At 42.0% G+C, this 18899-nt stretch overlaps 2 protein-coding genes across 8 annotated transcripts in view; one reads left to right on the forward strand and one right to left on the reverse strand.

Annotated features, from left to right (window-relative positions):
- The window catches only part of IFT74 (intraflagellar transport 74), a 218230-nt gene that overhangs the window by 176697 nt on the left and 22634 nt on the right, over positions 1–18899 (forward strand). Inside the window, exons 1-8 of one of the 7 annotated variants that reach the window (XM_081894245.1) lie at positions 241–476; positions 1735–1880; positions 2878–3013; positions 3499–3547; positions 5077–5175; positions 5813–5873; positions 6030–6089; positions 7333–7394. In XM_081894245.1, coding sequence (XP_081750371.1) covers positions 1761–1880; positions 2878–3013; positions 3499–3547; positions 5077–5175; positions 5813–5873; positions 6030–6089; positions 7333–7394 — 587 coding nt within the window. In that variant the 5' untranslated portion in view covers positions 241–476; positions 1735–1760. Of the gene's footprint in view, positions 1–240; positions 477–1683; positions 1881–2877; positions 3014–3498; positions 3548–5076; positions 5176–5812; positions 5874–6029; positions 6090–7332; positions 7395–18899 lie in introns of those variants that run through there. The other 6 variants (XM_081894248.1, XM_081894243.1, XM_081894244.1 and 3 more) reach the window with 6 other exon arrangements.
- On the reverse strand, positions 10066–18417 carry LRRC19 (leucine rich repeat containing 19). The gene is made up of 5 exons (XM_081894589.1): positions 18302–18417; positions 15246–15323; positions 13428–13938; positions 12555–12746; positions 10066–11071 (listed from the first exon to the last, which is right to left on the reverse strand). The coding sequence occupies exons 1-5, from the start codon at positions 18332–18334 to the stop codon at positions 10758–10760; spliced, it is 1128 nt and encodes a 375-aa protein (XP_081750715.1). The 5' UTR covers positions 18335–18417; the 3' UTR covers positions 10066–10757.

The raw sequence follows: 18899 nt of genomic DNA on the forward strand, positions 1-18899 counted from the left end.
TTTGAAATATAGCAACCCTACTTGAGCACCATATATATATGTGTGTGTGTGTGTGTCCTGTATTTTGCCATGTTAACCGTATCCAACTATTAACACTTCTATTATTCCAAGCACCGTACGCTCGCGCACAAGGCTCGTTCCTCTGCGCATGCAACCTTCCAAAGTGGAAGGTTGTGAGGCGAAAGCCGCGCGTAAATCTCGCGATGGAATACGGGATCGTGAGGGAATGAGGAAGAAGTCTCGCTCGGCTTGGCGCCAGAGCGACTGCGCGGAGGGAGCGGCGCCGGGGGTTGGCTGGCACGGTTGCTAGGTTACGGCTTGCCGTCGCGCGCGGGGAGAGGAGTTCGTGGATGGGAGGGAACCGTTAAATTAACGAGTCTCGTTAGCCCACTGCGCGTGCGCGCGGGGAAGGGTCAGGTAAGAGGAGCCGCGCAGGTTGGAGCGCGGATGCGGGAGTGCCGACCCTCACGACCCCCGTACGTGACATGCCTCAGCCCCTTCCCCTCCCACGATGGGCCCAAGCCGCCCTCCCCATTACTCAGAAGGAGGCGGGGAAATGGTGCATGGAATTTAAGGCTGAGGGTGGTGGGCGTCACGTGTGAACGCTCTCCTGCGCGACACGAGTCGTCGCAAAGTGGAAAAATAAAAAGCGCCCAGTAACTCAGACCTCCTCCAGGGAGTTTTTCTTTTAAAGGTGGGGGATGGGTTAATGTTTGTTAAGGTTTCTGGGGAGTAAGGGACCGAGCTGCCCTTAGTATGTTGTTGGGCCATTTCTGGATTAATAAAAATTAAACACAACATCAGGTTTGATTTACAGAGCTTTTGCAATCTTTTCATGCCTGTATTACAGATACCCACAACATGTGTTTGTCGAAATAGTGCCGGGGGGGGGGGAGCTGCCCTTCATCAATAAAAATACTTAACTGAGGTTCTGCCCCCCCCAAAAAAGCCTCCCCCCAACAAAAATCCTGGCTATACCCATGAAACAGTGACTTGTATCTTTTCATGAATTGCTAGTGTTGTGTTAAGATACTGTGTTGCGTGGTTTCACCCCCTATTGTAATTTCATATATGTAATCACAGAACTGCAGAGTTGGAAGGGGTCATGAGGGTCACCCAGTCCAACCCCTTGCAGTGCTAGATTAAGAGTTTCAAGCTCTACCAACTGAGCTATCCGAGATCCATGTCTTTTATTTTCTTAATCTCAACCATATACGTCAAAGTTCTTTAGACTTTGCTCCATCACGAAATGATTCATAGATAATCTCTCACCCAAATATTGACTAGACCACAACATCCATAGTTTTATCAGGCTTGGTTCAGCATGAGCTTACATTCCATGCCCAAGGACTGCAGGCAGATAAATTGTATTTTGATCTTCTGGCTACTAGACAGGGCTGGCTTCAAAATAATGATGGTGATGCATATGCATTTTATTTTATTTTTAGTACTACCTCCTACTGAAGACTTAATTCTAAGCACGCATTTGATTCCCTAGTTACTGTGTTGAAGATAGCTGTTCTAATGGGCATATTTACTTTGCATATACTGTATGGCATTATTATTTCAATTAAAAAGCTAAAGAAAATTCTTATTTAAAATATTTTTTTTATCCGTGACTTAAAAGTTCTCTTTTAATACAGAGTACACGTTTAGAGGATTCTAGTATGTAACGTAATACAGAATATGCATTTAGAGGATTCTAACATATGTAACATATGTTTGTTTCTAAAGAGAAATTTGAAGAAAAGAGAAAAAAAATGGCAAGTAATCACAAGCCTCCTACAGCCCGCCCGTCTTCAAGAGCAGGACTAGGCCTGGGAGCCAGACCTCCCTCATCCTCACTACGGCCTCCATCCGCAGCTCTACTTGGAGGAGGAGTAAGTTAAAGTAAATCTTTTTTAAAACCTACTCTGTTTGACAAGTGATACAGTTTCATTAAAGAGTTTATCTTCATTTTCTGATTCCTAAGCTAGAGCCTTTTCTCTCCAGTGCAGATTACTTTGTTATTGTTTACACAGTGTCTCCGGACATCATAATATACACCTTGTTGATATTGTTTAACATAAGGGATTGTGTAACATGAAGGGATGGGTGTCTGCTCTAAGGATTTTATCATCTAAAAGTAGCAGCTAAAAACCAGTCTATTCTCACAGGTTTTGGGCATTTTATTTTCCTATTTATCTCCACTGCTATTTGTTGCTCACACTCCCATTCCCTTTCCTTTTAGTTTATAAGCTTGTAGGCAGGGCTTCTGTGTTTGAGTGCTCAACTTGCTTATTGATAGCTTTATCTTGTTATTAATTGCTATAACAATGGCTTGGATCCTAACATGCATGTGATAGAATCCTTATGGTTAGTGGTAGCAGAATTGCAGAGGAACAGAAGGGTTACTCTTTCTCCATCCACAACTTCTTTGCTCCAAATTGCACCACCAGCCACTTTATCTCTTTTCAGGGTTTCAAAATCACCTTCCTGAAACTGCTTTTATTTTACAAAAAGTTTTTGGGGTCCTATTAGGTATATGTGAGTCTGTGTGGTGAAGCTGTTAAACTAGGAACTTTGAGACCAGGGTTCAGATCCTCAGTCAGCTATGAAACTTCACTGGCTGACCTTGGGCCACTCATGCACTCTCAGTCTAACCTACCTCACAGGGTTATTGTGAGGATAAAATGGGAAGGAGGACTGTCACCACCTCGAGCTCCTAGGAGGAAAGGTGGAATATAAATGTAACAAAAAAGGTGTGTGCCATGTCATTTGGTTTCATTTAAATCTCAAGACCTCAGCACGTTTATTGATAAGTAGATAGACTAGTTTACTGTACTTCAGAATGGCTGCATTCATTATTTTTTCTACCAATTCTGTTTTCTGTGTTAGATCCCTCCAGGAACATCAAGACCTGGTACACGTGGTGGATCCATAGGTACTGGTGTGGTTTTGTCCTCCCAGATTAAGGTTGCAGACCGTCCAGTGACGCAGCAAGGGCTGAGTGGAATGAAAACTGGAATGAAAGGTATTTTAAGATATGAAGGCATACAAACATTGAATATGTTAGTCTTGTGCCTGTGATTATAAGAGGAAACAGAGCAATACACTTTACAGTGGTTTTGGCCTCATAGAGACATGAAATGTGTCGGAAGTTAGGACAAGGCAAAGCAATTTGTTTTAATCAAAGCTCCATCCTGACATAAGGGCAGAACTGAGCCAGCATCTGTGAAATCTCAGGTGGAACTTGGAAAGCCGGAATAACACCAGAAGCTTTAAACCTAGACAGGTCCTATACTGTTCAGAGCATATGACATTGCATCATGTATTATTTAAGAGAATATGTACATTACATTATTTACAGAGGATTTATTTATTTATTTATTTAAGCCTCCCTCTGTCTCTTTATTTTTATCACCTTGCATGAAAACAACCACTGGATTCTTTATTAATACAATTGTTTCTCATTGTACTGTGGTGTCGGGTAACAATTTGACATTTGTTATTTGTTAGGTCCACAGAGACAAATTATGGATAAATCCTATTACCTGGGAGTGCTCAGGTATGTTAAAGTTATTTGTCACCAGTGTTTGTGCTGTTTTTATATGATTGTGTCAAGAGCTACTGCCTTATTGGCAGTAATTAATTGGCTGTCGCTTTGATCTTGCCAAACTTGCAGTGTTTGACAGGGATGATAGAGGTTTCTTAGCTCATGGCTCCTTAGCAGTAGCTCTTCCACCTTTCATAGTCCAGCCAGCCCATTTTTCCTGCACTCAGCACAGGTATAGAGGACTGGCCTATGTTTTGTTTCACACTTGTCTTATCCCACTGCCCTCCCTACTGTTTGTCTGTACCAAATGCAGGCCTTTCCTTCATTTCTTTCCTGTTTGCTGGAGTAGATACTTGTGACCCATCTCCAGCTGACTTTCTTTTCTTTACTGGGAATCTCACTGCTTCCAGTCACCCAGCTGTGCTCCACACAATCTGACTCATCGCAGGGTTAAAAATACTTTTTGAAGTTGAGGCGAAAGTGATTTGTGTAGAACTTTTGCTCACCAAAGGAATGGTCAGGTTACTTAACAGATTAATATTTAATTAGCAAGTTGTCAATAGCAGGTCAAGTATAAACACAACTCTAAAATGTTAGGGTTGGCTTCAGCTAATGAGTCCGTCAGCAAAAGCCCACACAAGGACTTCCACTTGTGCATTGGGGTTCCCACCTCCTCCCTTACACCCCCTTAGAAAAAATAGATGTGGGGTAGAAAAAAACTATACTGATCACTATATATAGCTATTTTTAAAATTGGATTCAGCATCTGAAGGCTCCTAAAACAAACTACCTTGAGGAGTTGTGCTGCCTTGCAACTCATTTGCCCACCTAAAGGATAAAGTAGCATATGTAGTGCACAGAACTTGTACCCGTCATCTTTGGGGTAGTCCTCTTGCCCCCTCACTCTCTTCCCAGAGCGACCTTCCAAAAAAAACACTAGATACTGACCAGGGTTTTAGCATGATGTGGGCCTTTAGAAATGTATCAGTTGACTAGGCTTCACTGGGCCATAAAGATTAAACCAGACACCCTTTTTATTAATAGTTTTTGATTGAAGAAACAAAACGTCATACAATGCAAAGAAAATCGTAATTAATCAAGACGTGTTCTCTGTGTACAACTGATGAGGCGGGAGGGAATGTCCATTTGAGCAAACCAACCCATTTGAGCAAGTAGATTTGTATAAAGAGTCCAGATATCAAGGAATTCCCCATCTTTCTTGTTTTTATGGAAGATCACCTTCTCATATGCAGCCAGCTGCGTCATGTTCTCTGCCCACTGTAGGATTAGGGAAGTGGGCTTCTTCCAGTACTGATGAACTAGACATTTATCCACCATAGGTGCCCTTAGAAGCCTTCAGTTAAATTGTCCCTCTGTCAGGTTCCAAAGGACTGGTACATAATTCAATAAATCACCGACACATACAAATCTGAAGAGGTGTCCAAAACCACATTTATGTGGCAGATGACCTCTGACCCAAAGGCTGTGGCTTTAGAACAGGACTAAATTATACTTAACATAAGAACTATTTTTTCCTACAGGAGCAAAATAAATGAACTCACCGCAGAAATTAACAAGCTTCAGAAAGAAATCGACATGTATAATCAGGAAAATTCTGTCTACCTATCATATGAAAAAAGGTGAGATAGATTGCACTTATTGTCATAGAATTGTAGAGCTGGTAGGGACCCTGAGGGTTTTTAAAAACTTTTGTGTTAATTAAAGTCAGTGGAATCATGTACACAAGTAAATTTGGATTGGAAACAGCAAACCTGCAACTTACGTAGGGTTTACGTTCCAAGGATCATGCCTAAAGTCAAAATTGCATATACAGTGGTACCTCGTTTTGAGTCTGCCTCGTTGAGCGTCCATTTTGTCGAACGTCTTTGGCAAACCCGAAAGTACCGGAACAGGTTACTTCCAGGTTTGCCTCATGCACAGAAGCATAAACCGCTCCACGTGCGTGCGCAGATTGGCGCTTTGTCGTGCATCCTTTTCATCTAGCATCAGAGGCTACAGAACGGATCCCTGTCGCAAAACAAGGTACTGCTGTCATCAGAACACATTGGGGTCAATGGCAGGTGGGATTGCCAAAGTCTTTTTTCCTGGATGTCCGCCCCCATTTATTTATTTGCCCAGCAGGTAAAGCTGCATGCATGCAAGTTAAATACATGTAAGTTGCAGGCTTACTGTATGTTAAAACTTGAGACTTGCTTTGATTACATATCATCACATAAGCTATGTTGTATAGTAACTGTTCTTTTCCTGTTCTCTTAGGGCAGAGTCTTTAGCTAGTGAGATCAAAGAGTTTCAAGGGCAACTAGCTGATTACAATATGGTACGTCATTGTTTATATTACTAATATTTATATATATATATTACACACATTGACAATATTGGATCTAATTTTGAATTGCAATTGCATAGATAATTACCTATAGATAATTCATTGGGAATAAAACTAGCAACTAATTGGGTTTCTGTGTTGTTTTAGCTGGTGGATAAACTTAATACCAATACCGATATGGAGGAAGTAATGAATGACTATAACCTGGTGAGTATTAACATTGTTTTATCACAGTATTAGATTTGCCTGAATTGGTTATTGTTCAACTTGGACTACTGCTAACCAGTGATGCTCAGTAGCTGCTGGAAAATGTTTGAAAACAATTGTAATTGGTTCTCAGGATGAGTGTAACTACATATATTGTTGACCCAAATACATATGCAGAGTGACATTTCAAAGTAGCATCTTAGTTAATAGAAGGAAATATAAAAAGCCACAATTCTTCCAAACATTGGATCACAATAGAAAGGACCTACACAATTTAAATTTCCAATTAAATGGTAGTTCAAATGAAACATTAAAAAAACATTTTTTTTACCAGTGAAATGAGTAGTTGATACTAGCACATGGAAATTTTACTGATCAGCTGTTTGGGAGAGGGGAGCAAGAGCTGGTTTTAAACCGCCATTCTCACCCTCCAAAGGACCCCTTCCTGCAAAACATCTTATGTGAGATGCTTGCAATTTATTTGAAATTACTTGTGCTTGCAACTTCATCTGTTGCAGTCAGCATCTGTTACTTCAAATTTGCCTGTGGCATACCTTGCTGTCCTTTACAGCACAGTACCTGGCAAGGATCTTTTTATTTCCCTGAGTTATTCAATCCTCTGAAAATTGCTGTTGTGGTGTTCGGTGTTTTTAATTCTGCTGACTGCTTTTAAAGCGCTCTTTTACTTTGTAGTGTTTTAACGTTATCGTTTTAAAGTTTGTTTTATTTTTTGTTGGCTGCTCTGAGAACCTGTTAAAAGGTGGGATAGAAATCAAATAAATAAAAATAAGTAAATTAATATTTGTGGAGATCTGATACTTCATTCAGCTATGCCAGGTGTGGGGAACCTTTAGCCTGCCATATGTTTCTGAACTTCAAATCCTATCATCTATCTCTACTGACAGTCTTGCTGAGGCTAATGGGAGTTTGTAGTTCAGCAGCATCTGCAGCACCAAAGCTGCCCCTGAGCTATATAAACCTTTTACCTATAGGCACAGTCCAGCCGTTATGCATGTAAATTAGTACAGACACATTTGAAACTGCCCTTAATTCTGATTTATTTTCCATTTCTCAAACATATTTTTAGGATCATGTATTTCTTAAAAATCATTTTAAGACTGATCTATGGCATATAAGCAAATTCAGTAGAATTAAAGATGTTGGCTCTAGAAACGGGAAATTTATTTGCTGTAGATATAGCAGAGCTATTCTCATGCTGTTGGTGGCTGTGTCTTTTTAATAGTTGAAGGCTCAAAATGACCGTGAAGCTCAGGGCATAGACATCATTTTTACAGAAAGACAAGCGTAAGTATATGAATTTTAAAAAACGAAACTGGAAAATAAACAAATGCATAGAAATGTTCTGTATTGTGTTATAATGCCATTCATAGACCCCTGACACTTGTCTGGTCTTTGTACTCAAGCAGTAGCAGGTGTGTGCTGACCTTTCACACTTTAGATTATTATTATTTATTGAATTTATATACCGCCCTATACCTGGAGGTCTCGGGTTGGTTCACAGAAAAGATCGACATAAAAACCACAGTATATATAATCAAAATAAAAACAACAACCCAATAACATCCCTCCCCCCCAAAAAAGAGCCATGTTTTAAAAGGGCATAGGATGTCACTCAGATCAAGCAAGGGCCTGATTAAAAATGAACTTTTTTGCTTGGTGCCTAAAAGTGTATAATGAAGGCACCAGGTGAACTTCCCTGGGGAGAGTATTCCACAAATGGGGAGCCACTGCAGAGAAGGCCTGTTCTCGTGTTGCCATGCTCTGGACCTCTTGAGGAGGAAGCACATGAAGAAGGGCCTCAGAAGATGATCTCAGGGTCCTAGGTTCATAGGGAAAGAAGATGTTTTCTACTATTTCCAATTGTAGTTTCAGCAACAAAAGCCATGTAAGTTGAGAAAAAAGTCTTATTTCAATATCCATCAGATTAATGATATTTTACCTTGATCCTAAGACGATTTTTTAAGGCAAATTATTTAATATGCTTTGCAGAGTAGTTGGGCTGCACCCACAGCCCTGCTGCTCATGGTGCCCACAATGGGTAGTCATGGTGGTTGGGGCAGTTGGACCCGATGCTGTTGTGTGACAACCAGTGAAAGCAGCGTGAGTTCTAGCAGATAGCTGACTGACTCTGCCCTGTCCTCCCACCCACACTCAGAACGCGCCGTTTCAAAACTTTCCGCTGTAGCCTACCCCATAAATAAATTACAACTGTCAGGCACAAACACAGGGCAACTGATCCAGGATTTTATAACATCCAATACATGAGGAAGTGATAACAAGTTTAACGCCCTTTCTTTCAGGAATCAGGACATACTCATGATAAAAGCACAAAGCCAGGCATGCATTCTTCAATAGCACATTTAATTTCAGGGATTTATTTATTTATTTATTGAATTTCTATACCGCAGGCTCCAGGTTGGTTCGTGCGGGGAGAGATGAACCTTGAGGTATTGTGGTCCTGACCTGTTTGATAATAATATTTTTATTATAATTATTATTAATAATACCACACCCATCTGGCTTGGTTTCCCCAGCCACTCTGGGTGGCTCCCAACAGAATATTAAAAACACAATAAAACATCAAACATTAAAAACTTCCCTAAACAAGGCTGCCTTCAGATGTCTTCTAAAAGTCAGGTAGTTTTTCATTTGATTGACATCTGGGGGCAAGCGTTCCACAGGGCAGGTGCCACTACCAAGAAGGCCCTCTGCCTGGTTCGCTGTAACCACTTAACGCAGTGAGGGAACTGCCAGAAAGCCCTCGGAGGAGGACCTCAGTGTCTGGGCTGAACAATGGGGGTGGAGACGCTCCTTCAGGTGTCCTGGGCCGAGGCTGTTTAGGGGTTTAAAGGTCATCATGAACACTTTGAATTGTGCTCAGAAACGTGCTGGGAGCCAGTGTAGGTCTTTCAGGACCGGTGTTAATATGGTCTCGGCAGCCACTCCCAATCACCAGTCTAGCTGCTGCTTTTAAGGCTTTAGAGATCAAAACCAGCACTTTGAATTGGGCCCAGAAACTAATTGGCAGGTGGGCATTGCATTCTCAAACTGTCTTCCCCACTGAGCAACCTGTCTGCCAAATTCTGCACCAGCTGAAGTTTCTCAATGTGGCCACCACGTGTAATGTGTTACAGTAATCTAAACTAGAGGCTATCAGGGCATAGACAACAGAAGTTAGGCTATCCCTGTCCAGATAAGGGCACAGCTGGGCCACCAGTTGAAGTTGATGGAAGGCACTTCGTGCCACAGAGGCAACCTGAATCTCAAGCGATAGCAAAGGATCCAGGAGTACTCCCAAGCTACATACGCAGACCTTCAGAGGAAGTGTAACCCCATCAAGAGCAGGCAACGTCCCAGCCATCCAGTCTAGGGACCCCCACTAACAGTGCCTCAGTCTTATCTATACTGAGCTTCTGTTTATTAGCTCTCGTCCAGACTATTGCTGGGGCAAGGCAATGGTCCAGGGCATCCACACCAGCACATGCAAAGGAGAAGTACAGCTGTGTGTCAGCAGCATATTGCTGACCTCCAGATGACCCTACTCAGTGATTTCATGGAGTTGTTAAACAGCATAGGGGGTAACATTTACAACAAAACAAGTCAGTTTTAAATAATTAAAAACTCAGCTCACCATCACAAACCCCAGAAGTAGCATATGGGATAAAACATTTAATTTAACATTGAGCCCCGAGGAACCCCAAATTGAAGGCTCCACGGGGCCAAAGAACACACCTCAAACATCACCCTCTGGAAACAACCATCCAAGTAGGACTAAAACCAGCGCTGAGCGGTGCCACCCACCCCTAACACAGATAGCCACTCCAGAAGGGTACCCATGGTATCAACCTGTTTTTCTGATTTTTTGTTCATTTAAAAGTGCAAACAAGCATTTTTTTTATTTTATTTAACTTATATCAGTCATAGTTGTGTAGTGCAACAAAAGCGAAACTCAGGTTCTGTTAATTAGAATTATTTTAATTAATTACATATTTCTGGATGTTCAGACACAGAAGATGTTATTTCTTCTTCATTCATGGTCAGACTCTAAAATCCAGGGGATGCCTCCTTAATGATTTGTGTAATGACTTCCTTAGTATGCCAGACCCTTGTTTTGCCTGTTTTTAAATATACAGCCATTCTTCGGAAGTCGAACACTATTTGTTCTGGAAGTCCATTCGACTTCTGAAACGTTTGGAAACAAAGGCACAGCTTCCAGTTGATTTCCGATTGTGCAGGTGTGCCGGAAACAATAGCAGATGCCGCAGCGGACATTCGGCTTCCAAAAAAATGTTCGAAAACTGGAAGACTCACTTCCGGTTTTTGATCATTCGGGAACCGGAATGTTCAAGTCCCAAGGCGTTTGGGAGCCAAGGTACGACTGTATAGGGCTATATTTCTCTTTCAGTTACCCAAACAAAATGCCCTGATTTACATACAAAAAAACCTTTGATCCTCCAACACCATTTCACCAATAGTGGTTCTCTGCAATGATGACAAGATTAAATAGTGCATATTTTGATTAATCACAAGCAGCAACAGTTTGGTTTTTTTAGCCCATTGCTTTATAAAGCTACAGATATGACAGCCCTTTGCACATATTTCAGAATGAGGCAGAGAGATTCAGACTGCAACATTCATAGTAACTCTTCATGTATCAATATATTTGTCTTCAATAAATCCATCTTCTTCTGGAACAAATGTATGAAATTGTTCAAAAACCACAACTGATTCTTCTTCATTGGTACCTGGTGTATGTGGGAATGCGCAGTTATGAGATGTGAAAGTTTCTTCAAACATCTCTGGTTCGTCTTCCTCCAAACGACTATGATTATAGCTAATCAAATAACGGTACCATACTGGGAATTTGATGACCATTCCAATCAGCAGTGAAATGCTGATAACAACAACCAGGACACCAATCAGAAAGGTCCAACTTTTGCCAGGACGATGAACATCCACACCTTAAAATAAATCAAATTAGTACTTTTCAGTATAAATACAACTCTTACTCCATTTTTCCTCATAAGGTTACCTTTCAGAAGTTATCAAGTAACTTCCCTCTCTCCATAGAAAAATAAAGGGTTGGAGCTAGACTCCTTCCATTCGCAGAAGTGAGTTAAATCCAGCAGAGGTTCCCACTCTGCAGATTGCCTGCGTCTGTGGGCAGAAGTGGCATAGGTGATTTCTGCAAAATCCCATCCCCACTGTAACCCCTGGTACTACCCCCTATACTGTTCCTCAGGGTTCCCTAACCTTCCATATCAGCTTTTCAGAGGTAAAAGGAGCTGCAGGGGGAAAAGAATATGCAAAAGTCACTTTGCACTTCAATCCACTGGAGAATCAAGTTTGTGGTTTTGCAATTCCCACACCTGTGACACCAACACATCATCTTTAGGACATTTGACTATTAGCCTTTTAAAAGCAGTGTTTTAGTAAAGTTTGGCACTTGACTGAACATATTTCAGTAGTTGCTCTGTTAAAGAGTCCTGAAGGCATCTGTTGTTAACATAATCGTGGGAATTCAACTGGTACAGTTAAATGGACATTATGCTGTGTGCTTGGATCCCAGGTACCTGCCTCATTCCAGGTCTAGTTATGTCTGTTTGTCTGTGACTAGTGACCCCAGATAGGCATATTCATCCAAATCAGTGGAAGAATTCATCAAGGTTAATGAGGCCCTGGGCAAGTATCTTGAATTAGATTAGCTGAGATGTAGCTGCGCCAGAAAGAAGTTTAACAAAAGAATTTGAACTTTGTGCTCCCAATGAGGCATGACTGTCTGGGTTAATCTGACGTTTAGCAATATTCGTAAAAAACTAGAAAAGGCTATATTGCAATTATATATAGTCTTCATAACTTTCAGCATATTACTTATTTTAAAAGATCATTCAAAAGCTATTTTGGTAATACATCTAATATTATTATCAATATATATGCTAAATATTCTAATTTGTATGATGATAGCATAGAGACTGGAGTCAATAAACCAGAATTTTTCTGTGCAAGTTCTTCTTCCTGAGAAATGTAAAGGAAATGGTGGAGCTGCTCTTAACAATGTTTAAGGAAAAGAATGTACAGTTATAGATTTGATATAATGGCAGAAGAGGAGGGGAGCAACCTTTACCAATTGCCCGTTCACCTTGCAGACCTTTGCACCCTATGAAAATCTGCTGGAGAGGGTAGGGGGATCATGGGAAGACTACAGAACGGGTGGGGATTGGGCAAAAATAATGTTCTTCCTTCCACCAGCAGAAACCCTCTGCTGGATCAAAAGCTATCCATGAACAGAGGGAGCCCTACTTTTAGCGGACAGCTAAATTTGGATTCAATATGCATTTGCTTTAAATTCTATATCAGTGCACTAAATGATCTTTAGTATTGTTTCTGAAATGCATGGCTTCTATAGCCAAATGGACGCTGCCGGTAAATTAAACTGAAATATACCTGACATTAGTGCTTTTCTATTTGTACCATTATGCAGAGATAGACTATCATTAGTTGGATTAAGAGAAGTGAAAGATAAGGTGGTTGCTTCAGTCGTCATCTCTCTTTTCTCACAGTCAGCTATAATTGCTGTCTTGATAGGTTGTTCTTTCAGGCTGCTTGGAGATATACACACAGTACCGTTCTCATTCTCTGTAAATATAAATATTTCAAAAAGATTAAAGTTTTTGGTCTGCGCTGACCTCAAAAACAACTTCAGACCGTATGGTTTATAACTTTAAAAATAATCCATGAGACCATCTAGTGTTATAGGGTTGCCACAGGCAAATATATTATTTCCAGCAATTATTCATTCCATAAAAATATTCCTGGGCATAAAATATATGAATATATCCAGTATCACCTATAATACTCTCAGGCAGGTTTGACTGTGCTATTCATCTGTTTAATAGGAGTCTTAAGGCTGGGAGTAAGTTGCATTGAACACATTAGGATTAATTCTTAGTAGGTGCATATAGGATTGCACTGTTATTTTTTTCTGAAACCACATTACTTAGCACATTTCTAGTTCATAGGGCAAATGCTTCTCTTTTCCTATACAAAATCTGTTGGATGAATAGGCAATTTTCAGACATGACCTTTTCAAATACCAACTTAATGTATAGGCTCGACATTTAGTTCATATTTTATCTTTTCGGTGTGCTATTTATTGACAACTCCTTTTAGCATTTTTGGCTCTTAGTCTAAAGGAATCCTTATCTCAAAAATAAAAGATGTGAGGATAGCTAAATTCATACATCAACGGAGTACACTTAGTCCTCCTGAAATGGAAATCGTGTAGATTAAAACACCAATATATTTTTTGATACTTACCCATGGTTACTTTAGTGGTCTTCAGCCAACTCTGTAAACTAACGAGGTCACATGAACAATCCCATGGATTTCCAATTAATGTGACATTGGTTAAATTAAGGGATATTTTTGCATCAAAATATCTCATAAGGTTATTTTTTAGGTTTAAGACCACCAAGCTCTTTAGCAATACAAACACACTGGAATCTAATTGTACAATTTTGTTATTCTGTAGGTCCAAAATCTTTAGTTTATTTAAACCAGCAAATGCTGCTTGTTCAACTGTACTGATAGAATTATTGCTGACATCTAGAACTGCTAATTTTGAAAGTTTGTCAAAAGTAAAATTACGGAGAATAGAAATGGAATTGTTGCTTAGGTATAATTCTGTAATATTCATGTACTTTTGAAGATTTGTGGTATCACTTTCATTTAAAGTGATGCTGTTGTAACTGAGAACTAGTATAGAAACTTTTTTGTCTAGGCCAGGAGGAACAGAAGTATAGTTTTTTGCTGCTTCCTCACACTTAACCTGTTAAACAAAGAGAGAGAAAATGTTACAAATACAGATTGGGGAAGATTACCAGGATAAAACAGATAATATGTTCATCAAGATCTCATATATAGGGTTATGAAAACTTTTCTAAAATATATTGATGTTATTGTTTGTTGTAAAGGAAAATTCTGCCCGGCTAATCTTCAGAAAGGAAATCAGAACAGGTGACATTGCAAAATACAATCCTATAACAACATTGAAAGTGTATCAACAATATAGAAACAAAAGCAGCAACACAAAACAACTATATAGCCATAAATAAAGCTACAGCTGTTCAGATTTGTGGTCCTTCATATTAGATAGAGTCAGCTACGTATATGATCAGTATGTGAAAGAAAATGAGCAGAAAAAGTAGTTCAGGCTGTAGGAAAACAGGCCTGCTCCTTTTTTGTTGAAATCATGGAGCTCAAATAAAAAATGTTGGAGTTAAAGTCTTTTCTACAGTAGAATATTGAGCATAGAAATCTGAAATACCTGAATCAATCAGGACTGAATATAAATGCTTTGGCAGAGAGTTGTAAGGCTAAAGGGAACTTTTATTTAAAAAAGACCATCTATTTCCCCACCTCACACATCCCATACCAGCCTACAATGACCAGAACAAAACTCATGGAATATTTCTTCCTGGTGCTAAGAAGAGAGTACCATTAAATAACTACTGTATTTTGCAGGTGATGAGAATCATAATATGATTGGTTAGGCATTGGTTAGGCACTGTATTCTGTGGGTTTTGGATCCTTCACATACCGTACTCTATCATATATATTATTGGCATCCATCTGTCTCAAAAGACAATGGAGTTCGCCTCCAGGGGTGAAGTCAAATCACCACGTTAGCTGCACCCAAGTGCGCAAGCCTGGGCAGTGTGTATGGTATTCCTGGGCTGCTCAGATGACCAGACCTTGCTGGTGTGGTCTAAAGGAAATTAAAGCAATATGTTTGTCACCAGCTTGGTGGCAGGAGTTGCTGGAAAGAAGTACCATCCAGCCGTCTTAGGGACTGCACTCTGGTTTTGTGTAGGGTTTACCCACAAGCCTTTCCTTCTGAAGATATCCCGCAAGGCAGCAGAGGTCCTATCATATATATGAATGTGATAATTTCTGCCACCCCACCCCAAAAGAGTTAAAATAGCCTTAGGCTGCAGTCTTAAGTACACATAGGAGTCAACCACATTGAACACAATATGGCTTTCTTCATAGAACACATATAAAGGATCAAGCTGTTAACAGCTTTATAGGAAAAGTAGCCAAGTAGTAGTAGCTTGATTCGGTTATGAAGCTTACCATTTGAGAAGCAGCAACTGGATGTAAAAAGAGAGCTGCAACCAGTGTCGGGAGCCAAGCAAGCTTCATATTCTGGACCTGTAGGTACACATTATCGCTTGAATAGTATTGAAGCTCAATTTGATGATCAAAAAGAAGTTCACAAAGAGCATCATAGTTGTGATTGCAAAGCCAAGTGAATCAACAGGATTTGTAGAACTGAGTAAAATATGGAAATGTAAACTATATATAGTTGTGCTATGAAATCAGGCCTTTGTCATCTGTCAATGTTCAAGAAATTATTTCACCTAGTGTTCTTTTAAAAAAAATATTTTTTATTAAAATTTGCAATTTAATATTCAACACATTTATCATATAAAAGAAAATAGAATAAAACAAACCCCCCACCCCACCCCGTGACTTCCCTCAACTTCTCCTTCTGGTTCTTTGACAATTTGCTACTTCTGCTTAAATTTTCTCTTATTTTCATCTTTCGGCTGAATGCTCTTACAGTTTTACCATTTTTATACCAAATTTTCTTCCAGTTACTTCTTACATTTAATTAATTTCCATATTGTTGTTTTTTAACCTTTACTCTTGTTTTCTTAATTGTAAGTGTTTTACTCAAACCCTGCTAGTGAGTCCATTTCTTTACAATATTTCTGTAAATACATAATGAACAATTCCCAGTCTTTTTTAAAAGTCTCTGTTGTCTTTGTCTAGATCACCTAGTGTTCTGATACTTTAAGAAACGAGATAGCTGTGAACTGCTGAGGTGCCCTGTAGAAATACAATAAAAATTATCCAAGTACAGTGGTGCCCCGCAAGATGAATGCCTCGCAAGACGAAAAACCCGCAAGACGAAAGGGTTTTTCGGTTTTTGCGACGCTTCGCTAGACGATTTTCCCTATGGGCTTGCATCGCAAGACGAAAGCCCATAGGGAAATCTCGGGGACCTTTTTTTAAATGCTGGCGGTGGGGAGCAAAGCCTTCCCCCCCCCTCCGGACTTCAGAAGAGGTCCAGGAAGGCCGGCGGGGGCGAAAGGCTTTGCTCCCCACCGCCAGCATTTTAAAAGCGGTCCGGGATAGCAGGGAAGCGCTTCCCGCTATCCCGGACGGCTTTTGAAGGCAGGCAGGGGGGGCAAAGACTTTTGCCCCCCCTGCCTGCCTAACCGGGGGCTTTTAAATCGCCCCGGGACTGTCCGGGGCGATTTAAAAGCCCCCGGACGGCTTTTGAAGCCTCCCCCCGCCGCCCGGCTTCGGGGCATCGTCCCGATGCCGGGCGGTGGGGCAGGAACGCCTCCCCCCGCCGCCCGGCATCGGGGCATCGTCCCAAAGCCGGGCGGTGGGGCAGGAACGCCTCCCCCAGCCGCCCGGCTTCGGGGCATCGTCCCGATGCCGGGCGGTGGGGCAGGAACGCCTCCCCCCGCCGCCCGGCATCGGGGCATCGTCCCGATGCCGGGCGGTGGGGCAGGAACGCCTCCCCCAGCCGCCCGGCATCGGAACGATGTCCCGAAGCCGGGCGGCCGGGCGGGAAAGCCTCCCCCCGCCGCCCGGCTTCGGGGCATCATCCCGATGCCGGGCGGTGGGGCAGGAACGCCTCCCCCCGCCGCCCGGCATCAGGGCATCGTCCCGATGCCGGGCGGTGGGGCAGGAATGCCTCCCCCAGCCGCCCGGCATCGGAACGATGTCCCGAAGCCGGGCGGCCGGGCGGGAAAGCCTCCCCCCGCCGCCCGGCTTCGGGGCATCGTCCCGATGCCGGGCGGTGGGGCAGGAACGCCTCCCCCAGCCGCCCGGCTTCGGGGCATCGTCCCGATGCCAGGCGGTGGGGCAGGAACGCCTCCCCCAGCCGCCCGGCTTCGGGGCATCGTCCCGATGCCGGGCGGTGGGGCAGGAACGCCTCCCCCAGCCGCCCGGCATCGGAACGATGTCCCGAAGCCGGGCGGCCGGGCGAGAAAGCCTCCCCCCGCCGCCCGGCATCGGAACGATGTCCCGAAGCCGGGCGGCCGGGCGAGAAAGCCTCCCCCCGCCGCCCGGCTTCAGAACGATGTCCCGAAGCCCGGCGGCGGGGCGGGAAAGCCTCCCCCCGCCGCCCGGCATCGGAACGATGTCCCGAAGCTGAGCGGCGGGGCGAGAAAGCCTTTGTCCCCCCTGCCTGCCTTCCCAGGGGCTTTTAAATCGCCCCGGACAGCGGAGAAGTCCTCCGCTGTCCCGGGCGATTTTAAAATGCCGCCCGCCAGAAGAGGTCGGGGGAAGGCGTTTTCCATAGGAACGCATTAATTGATTTTCAATGCATTCCTATGGAAAACCGTGCATCGCAAGACGAAAAACTCGCAAGACGAAGAGACTTGCGGAACGAATTAATTTCGTCTTGCGAGGCACCACTGTACTGGTGTTCTTTCATCAGATGTCTTAATACTATCGCTATAGCTGTTACCAAATATTAAAGAAAGAAACTTCAACAGCTATACAGTACTTCAAATACTTTCTTTCTTCCTGCCCATCCTCCCTCCAGAGCTCTGAAATGGCGCCACTGATCAAGGCTACACAAGACATGAGCCATATCTATTGCACTGGTGCGAACTGCTTGACCCTTCCCTATAGGGAAAAGTTTGCAAATCTCAAAAGATAGAGAAAAGCACAGCCGGCAGTATCTAGAAACATTGGAGCACCCAAACAAGTAATATCAATCACCTCACAAAACCCACACAAAAGTTGCAGTGTCTCTTGTGAAAACTTCCTCCTTTTAGTCCTATGTATTAAAATCAAGTAAAATTCTTCAGGGATTCACATTTATTTCTGAAGTGTTCCGTTAAAGGCCCTCCGTTATTTAAGAAGAATAAAACGGGCAGCTTCCCTGTTTAAACTGAGGGGAAACATTTGAAAAATATTTTCCAAGCTTCCAAAGATGTCCTCTTGCAAAGCCATCGAGTGAATTCATACAGCTTTGAACCAATATAATATTTAAACTATAATCTTAATAGTTGGATTGTGAAACAATGTATTTTATTATACATTTGTTAATAAAACAACCATCTATACATTTGATAATACTAGCAGTTTACCCAATCTCTTACCTTCTTATTTTTTCTCTGGAACATCATATACATGTTTGCGTGTATCCGTGTGGATTAAAAAAAGAAGAGTACAATGTTAACTTCACTTGGCTTCAACCTTTGTACCCTATTAGCAAGCACGTCGTTTAAAATAAGGAACTTCAGGATGCCTTTAGCAAAAGATTGACTTGGGTTCATATGTGACTTAATAGACTTGCAGCCAATAAGGAAGTTTTAGAATATGATCAGGTATCATGTTTATGACATGAAGTGAGGGCGAAAGAGCAAGTTTACCCACGGTTAGAGTTTCCAATAAAACATGATTGTATTGGAAACAGAGAGCCATGGGTAGAAGTTTATTTTTTAGTGGGGTACAGTTACCAAACATCAGACATTATAAATATACAAAGTGCCTATTAAAAGCGACAGCTAAAAGCCTTTGCAGTTGTTAACATGCTGATCGGGGTGGAGGTTAGGTATAAGTTACATTCAAAGAATTAAAAATCACCTTTAACTTTTATATGTCACATGTATCATTAAGTCAAAACCAGTGAGAGGAGAAGGCACTAAACATTTTGGATCAGTTCTGATTCAGCTGTGACTATAGTTGCTCTGATTC

The sequence above is a fragment of the Podarcis melisellensis genome (assembly GCF_964234715.1).
Source record: "Podarcis melisellensis genome assembly, chromosome: 17".
Lineage (NCBI taxonomy): Eukaryota > Metazoa > Chordata > Lepidosauria > Squamata > Lacertidae > Podarcis > Podarcis melisellensis.

What these genes read in the sequence shown, in the direction of transcription:
- LRRC19 (XM_081894589.1), bottom strand. Translation starts at nt 18,334, where the DNA reads ATGTATATGATGTTCCAGAGAAAAAATAAGAAG. An exon ending in CAGTTGCTGCTTCTCAAATG is followed by an intron (nt 13,939 to 15,245) that starts GTAAGCTTCATA and finishes TTTGTTTAACAG; the next exon opens with GTTAAGTGTGAGGAAGCAGC. An exon ending in TAGAAAAGCACTAATGTCAG is followed by an intron (nt 11,072 to 12,554) that starts GTATATTTCAGT and finishes ATTTATTTTAAG; the next exon opens with GTGTGGATGTTCATCGTCCT.